General features: G+C 38.2%; 1 protein-coding gene across 6 annotated transcripts in view; it reads right to left on the reverse strand.

Annotated features, from left to right (window-relative positions):
* The window catches only part of tle2b (TLE family member 2, transcriptional corepressor b), a gene marked incomplete at its 3' end in the record, with an annotated part of 117,703 nt that overhangs the window by 79,126 nt on the left and 31,482 nt on the right, over nucleotides 1-7,095 (reverse strand). For all 6 annotated transcript variants that reach the window (XM_014014183.1, XM_014014182.1, XM_014014181.1 and 3 more), the window contains 2 exon segments: nucleotides 5,238-5,301; nucleotides 6,778-6,875. In XM_014014183.1, coding sequence (XP_013869637.1) covers nucleotides 5,238-5,258 — 21 coding nt within the window.

A 7,095-nucleotide genomic window follows, 5' to 3' on the forward strand; every position in this document is an offset into this window, starting at 1 on the left:
CCCAATATCAGAGTTTTGCCCATGAAGCAGAAGAACACTGCGTTAGCTCACCACAGTGAGGGCTTGTTCAGATAATTCAGCCTGGGGTGCTAAACGTCTGCCGCGCTAACCTACATGGATGTGTCATCAGCATCTGCAGCTCCCTGACCTCCTACACTGTTAAAGCCCAGTGCTGAACCTAAACACACAGCAGACAACACTCGGCTATTCYTCCGCTCACCCAGGTTAACAAGACTGAGATGTCTAATAACTTAATATTCATAAAGTTCAAATAAATGCAAAACGATTTGCACCCGTGTTGAGTGTCACCTCTACTACTGTAAGAGGCTGTGTGGAGAGGGTTGGAACAGAAGAAGGTGGATGTTTCTTCCACGCAGTTCAGCCAAAACTGAGCACATTGTTGTACTCAGAATTCTATTGACTATTTGATCATTAACCAATATCTGTGTAGAAGCAAATTGTTGTCAGTAGATAAATAATCTCTGTCACAAGGATGTCAGAGTGTGTAGTCTCCCAATTCACACTAGATCATAAAAATAAATCTTCACCTTCTCCTTGTGTTTTATCTGGTAGATGATTTTGTAGCAGAACCTCTCACACACCTTTTTAACCAAACAGCGTAAAAAAATTAAACCCTCTCAGTATGCTAATCAGCTTAGCTTTTGAGTTTGCTTTATTAAAAGGGGGTGACCCGGTCATTTGATCCAATTAAAGACTAATATCTAACTTATCAGTGCCGGTCAAAATACTTGAGAGTGAGCAAGTAAAGGTTTATATTTAAATGCCATCTTTTTTGAAATATATGCCAAGGTTTGATTTCTATTGATTGTGAAGCTTTTCACACAGAATATTAAAAAATAATAATAATTTCTTTAATCAGGACTCTCAGAGAAGCCATTTCACAAACTACCTCAGTGACAAGGCTCTGTGTTACATATGATATTTTGAGTTGAGAATTTATTGTTCACAAAGCGGTGTGCCACAAGGTTCTGCATTAAGTCCTTATTCATGCTTATTCACATCAATGTTAATTTACTTTTTGGTGCTAATGACACTGTTATTTACTACTAAGGACTGACTCTTTTTCAGGCCACTAATGTCCTTTTTGCATTGTAAGGCCCAGCTGCAGTTGGCTTGGCCTTATTCTCTCCCGGCCCTGGTTGTATTTGCTTTGAGCAGAGAGCCGCCTCAATGTGGGCAGGAATCATCACAATAAAAAACATGCAAATCTTATTTAATTTTATGTGCGACACAACAATAATGGACTACATCTAACTCAAAGGAAAAGCACCGAATGCTGTACCAGACCATCCAGCAAGTATGACGGTGAAGATGAAAGTGCAAGACGACAGACGGCGTTAAGCTAATGGTAGCTAATGTTAGCTTGTTGTTGTTTGGAAGCGTTTTGCAGTTATTTATTTGAAGTTGTGTAAAAAAAACATTACAGTCGCTGTAAACGATTCAAATTAAGTCAATCTTATGTGTGTGGTGTGACGCCGGTGGCCAATGAACCAATTAATGAGCAACAGCAGCTGACGTCAAAAATCAGCCTGATTAGAACCACAGGTCTCGGGGTTCCAGAAACTGGGTTGGAATTGGACCATAAAGGCTAATGCAAACATGCAGAACCCAGGTTTGAACCCAGGCTGGCCCGGGCTGGGCCAGGCCTTGCAGTGCAAAAAGGACATGAATCCATGAAGAAAGTCTTTGTGGCTGTTTGCAAACATAGACAAATGTTCTCAGATGGGGTGGCCTGCTTTGGTGATTGGTCATTGGGGGATGGATGGATGCATGGATGCATGGATGGATGGATGGATGGATGGATGGATGGATGGATGGATGGATGGATGGATGGATGCTTAGTATATATAGGTTTTGTTTTTTATGCAGCTTATGAATGAAATACATTGCAGGAGGTCTGGAAACTAGAAATATTTTATTGAGGACTTTTAAAGCTAAATTAAAATGATCTAAGGCCGAGTCTATAATATTATTTGCTTTTCAAAATTTGTATTTTCAGTTTTAAGCTCATCTGCATTTTAAATTTGTAACTGTGTTTTTGTTTATTGTGGTTGCTACTGCCTATTTTGGCCAGGTTTCCCTTAAAAAAATTAATCTCGATGAGATMGTCCTGGTTAAAGGTTTTATTATTATTATTATTATTAAAACAGAACTAGGATTTTTTTCAGGCATGTAAAAACTGTTGTGTTGATGTTTTTAAGTGTGCATTTAAGAGTGTGTATGTGTGTGTATTTTATCAGTTGATCCCCTGCCTGTCTGTGTTCTCCATCAATCTGTCTGCTGGCCTTCCCCTCACGTTCTCCTGTCTGCCTCTCCCTCTTCCTGTCTCTCCATCTGTGTGTCTATCGAGCTTACAGCCCTGATCCCGCCCGCTCTCCCAGGTTTATGAAATGCGAGCAGCTTAGCAGATGGTGCATATCGTGTTGTGGTTGGCTCTGTGTGGGTTTTGTACCACAGACGGAGGCTTAACAATACATGTGAGCCTTTAGTCACATAGGCACACTGAAACAYGGAGCTCAGGCTTTTAGTGCGTGAGAGGAAAACAAGAGGCGTGTACACAAACTAAAATATGTAAAAGGTTTGAAGGAGGAATAAAATGTGGTGAAACATTAAAAGGAATTTTACAGGGAAGAATTAAAGAGGAAGATGAACAGTAGAAAACAATACTCAAAATAACAAAAGCTTCTATGACTACAGCCTCCAGAAATAAAAAGTGAAATTATAACAGGGAGGGTGTTTATTCAGTTGTTTCTTTTAATAAATAAATAACAATGGAACATTGTGTTTTTTCTAAACCATACTTCAAAACTTGAATAAATTAGATATTATAATTTTAGGTTAAGGGCAGGTAAGAAGCATGATATTATAAACAAATTAAAAATAAAATGAGTACTTCTTAACACCACTTCCTGAAAGGTTCAACCTTTTACTCACAAAACAAAAGTCGGAGCTTTAGCTTCAACAACTACTGTAAATTATTTTGTACYCATTTATAACTACAGTTTATTTTTCTTTCTATCAGTTAGGGCTAAATATGCTGCCGACAATCATTTAAAGTTAATTGGATGAATGGAAAGTTTTGTAAAATCTCACACTAGGGGGTTGATTTACTAAAGGTTTGCAATGCATAAAATGACACACAAACTTGATAGTGTGCAAAGTTGATCTGCTAACTGAGGATTTCCTTTGTTAAATGTGCTTTAAAAATAATGCTTAAGTCTTATATGGTACGTTTTTAGACACTCCAAGACGCTTAATAATTTTCATTCGTTATTCATTCATAGACACATTCACACACTGATGATGGTACATAGTATACTATATTGTAGCCACAGCGCGACTGCCTTGCACCGGCACCACCAGCCCCTCTGACCAGCACCAGCAGGCAATGGCAGGTGAAATGTCTTGCCCAAAGGACACGACTCAGCCACAGTCTTTAGTGTTTTTGCCTTCATTATTATATAAAATGTATGATGATTATCAGAATGTGCAAAAATACAGGGAGGAAGATTTGCAGATATAACCATTTAGCAACACAGTGTGATTTATCAACCTAAAGCTGGTTGCAATTCAAGCAGAAACTCTCCAAACACTCACCAGTTTAATGGAGCCTATGATGTAATTTGACCATTTCAGATGTTTTTCATTGAAAAAGCTTTTGATTTCAGTGAATATGACCTCACTGCTGGGAATTCAGCAAATGACCATTTTCAGTTCTTCAGAACTTGTTGTGCATAATAATTAGGAACAGTGCATTTTAGTTATTTATTTTTTTAATATTGTTATTATTGGGAGATTTTTTTCAATGACATTTAAATTAAACTACAACAGCTGATGACTTGAAAACTATGTTGTATTTTTTCTTGACTATTTAGGAACATCAGAGAAATATATGTAATTTGCATAATAATTTGGAACACGGGGTATGTGATTTAGAGCCAGCCCATAGCTCCTAAAGAAACACAAGGTTAGGTCAGTGATAAAAGCCAGACTGATTCTAGCAGACCCTGATCAACCACTCCATGGTGAGTTCAGGTTGCTTCGTCCAGACGCAGGTATCTGTTGCCCGGATGTTGGACCAATAGACTAAAAACTAATTTATCGCTGTTATAATCAGACTTCTTAAAGAACATTGGTGATATTTTGTACTGTTATTTTTGTGTTTTATGTCTCATGTGGTAAGAATATTTTTTATCCCTTATGACCGTGCAACAAGTTGCCCTTCTTGAACTTGTATAAACTCAAAACTGCATTAAATTTTATTTGGATCATTTGCTTCCTTCACCATGTAGACTGTCTCCATTGTGACAGCGAGTTGCACACGCAAAATCCTCATTTCAATAGGGCGGTCTGCACCACTTCTGTTATCACTTGCAGCAATTTTAGTAGATCACTCGCACCACGCCCACTAATAGCAAAGGGAATTGTTTAGTTTGAGCAACAATTTAACGCTCGTTATTTGGGATCTTAGTAAATCAGCCCCTCTATTTTATGACCCTCACTGGGGATCCTGACCCCATTTTGGTAAACTAGAGACAAATCTTTCTGAAAACAAGTGGCACATTATTATATGCCCATCAACAACTATTAAACAGCAATCTACAGCAAAGACCTTGTATGATCTTKGACCTTGATTTGTTGATTTGTTGTTTGGTCAAAAGCATCGATTTCTATTCCTGCCAAATTTTATTCTGTATTATTTGGAATTTTCTTACAGTTTTCAGTTTTCTGTCCTGATGTTTCCTTCCTTTCTTCTCAACGACCTTCCCCGTTTGTCCGTTCTCACTGCAGAATCCACACAGAGTGGACTGAGAACAGGCAACATGTTTCACCACATTCCAAGCTGAATGACCTTCATGAAGAGTTTCAAGTCTCCCCATTATTTTAAATTACAGTTGTCTTGTTCAGACCATGTCGCCTATCAGCTAGGAAGAATAAAACACAGAGTTCAAGAACTCCTTTTAACTGTGGGCTCATTCTGTGTTTTTTTAAACTTGTACGTATTCATTAAAAACAAAATCAAAGCAAATCATGAAAGAGACAAAGATTTTTTTCTCTACTTGAAATATGTTTTTGGTTTGAGACAAAGACAAAAACAGTTTCTACTGACATCCACACAAGTCCAGTAAAGAGTCCAGATTAACTCTTTTAAAGAAACACATCATCTCAGATAAACAAGTCATGCAGAGGTTCATTAAAGTCCAGGTTGGACTCACCATGATGTAGTGTCTCTGCATTTCTGTCTTCTCACTGGCCAGCTTCTCACACTCCAGCTTCAGGCTGCACAAAAACAATAAAAAAAACAAACACACTGAAATTGTATTTTTACAAGTTTCTAAAAGGAAGTCAATCATTAAACACATAATGCAGAATCACTCATAGCTTAAGGCCCTGTAAGAATTATGTTATAGGTGTGTGTGTGTGTGTGTGTGTGTGTGTGTGTGTGTGTGTGTGTGTGTGTGTGTGTGTGTTTGTGTACTTGTTTCTGCTACAGAGTGAGGACCATGTTACATTTTGAATCAACAAAGTGAGGTCATTTTTGGGAAGTGAGGACATTTTTCTGGTCCTCACTTTGTTTGCAGCTCTCATGTGCTCTACTAGTTAGCTTTAGAGGTATGATGTGAATTAAGCTTTGGTTCAGGTTAGTCTTAGGTATAGACCAGTTATGGTTAGCTTTAGGGAAAATGTCTGGGTTAGGCATAAATGGAAGTCAATACAAAGTCCTCAGTTTGATGCAAGTGCAAGGATGTATGTGTGTGTGGACAGGTTTTTCCCACAACGTGGGGAAATTTTTCCCTAAAAAGCAGCCTTGCGGGGACTGAAGTGCATCATGGAGACCAATGCCCGGTCCCCACGGGTCCAAATGCAAATTACGGATGTGGGGTTAGGTTTAGGACCAAGGTTTAGGTTAGTTTTAGGGTCAGGTAGGTACCTGTGAGGTTAATTTTTAAGTAAACGGTCAGGGTTATGATATAAAATTTCCAAAAACGAATGTAAGTCACTGGAAAGTCCTCAAAAATATAGAGAGACATAGTAGGTATGTGTGTGAGATAGGGCTGAGCCTTCTATAAGAGCTGTGGATAACACTAAAAAAGATACATTTTCCATAGAAACAATTAGTAGTGTCCCAATCAATGCCAGCCTTTTTAATATTCTCACACAAAATGACAGAAACTCGGGACAGATACCAGTATTGATACTCCACTGAATGTAAGAGGATTGCCTGTTCCATGTTTCAGAAATCATATAAACTATTGATTTGATTGCTAATAGTTTTTTTACAACTGTTATAAGTTGTAATAATCAGATTTTATTAATGCGTACAAATATAACTGAGGTAAGGTTGGCATTACTGTCATAATATCCACACTTAATTGACTTATTAAAGAATTTCTACACTTAATTGTTGCGGTTACGAGTTTCTGCCGCAGTTCATTTGTGGGTCTCAAGCTGAAAATCTGTCAAGTTCAAAAGTTAATGAACTTGAAAGCCAATATTTGTACACTTCAGTGAGAACGTTGTTATAAAAAACAACTTTGCTTTTGCGTGTTTGCATCACTGAGATCCACACGTCCAAACTGTTCAACATAAAAAGTTTTGTTAATGTGGAATTAGCAACACACAGAGAGAAATAACGTCATTAAATAAGTGTTTTTGTTTAACATCTGCAGTAATAAAAGCAGCATTTGAACAGAGTTTGAACCCAGATCTATATGTACATCTGTGTTTAAGCTGGTTCATGTGTGTCATGTTTACCTGTGATACTGAGCCTGAAGGAACTGGAATTCCTCCTTGATGCGGTCCAGAGTTTCCAGGACTGTGAACTTGAAAGACTGGCCAGGCTGCAAGGGGACCTGCAGAGGAGAAAAACGAAAATTGAAAGAACGAATGAACAGAAACTGAGGTCTGCATGTGCTAATTCAAAGGGATGTTAGACACTGTCTATGTGTACAAGTGTGTGAACTTGCATGTAACACACACACACACACACACACACACACACACACACACACACACACACAGAGAGGCGAGAAATGGTTTAACTTCAACTACTTTTTAATTGTGCACTGCCTC

This window comes from Austrofundulus limnaeus, unplaced genomic scaffold, assembly GCF_001266775.1.
Source record: "Austrofundulus limnaeus strain Quisiro unplaced genomic scaffold, Austrofundulus_limnaeus-1.0 Scaffold111, whole genome shotgun sequence".
Classification (NCBI taxonomy): Eukaryota; Metazoa; Chordata; class Actinopteri; order Cyprinodontiformes; family Rivulidae; genus Austrofundulus; species Austrofundulus limnaeus.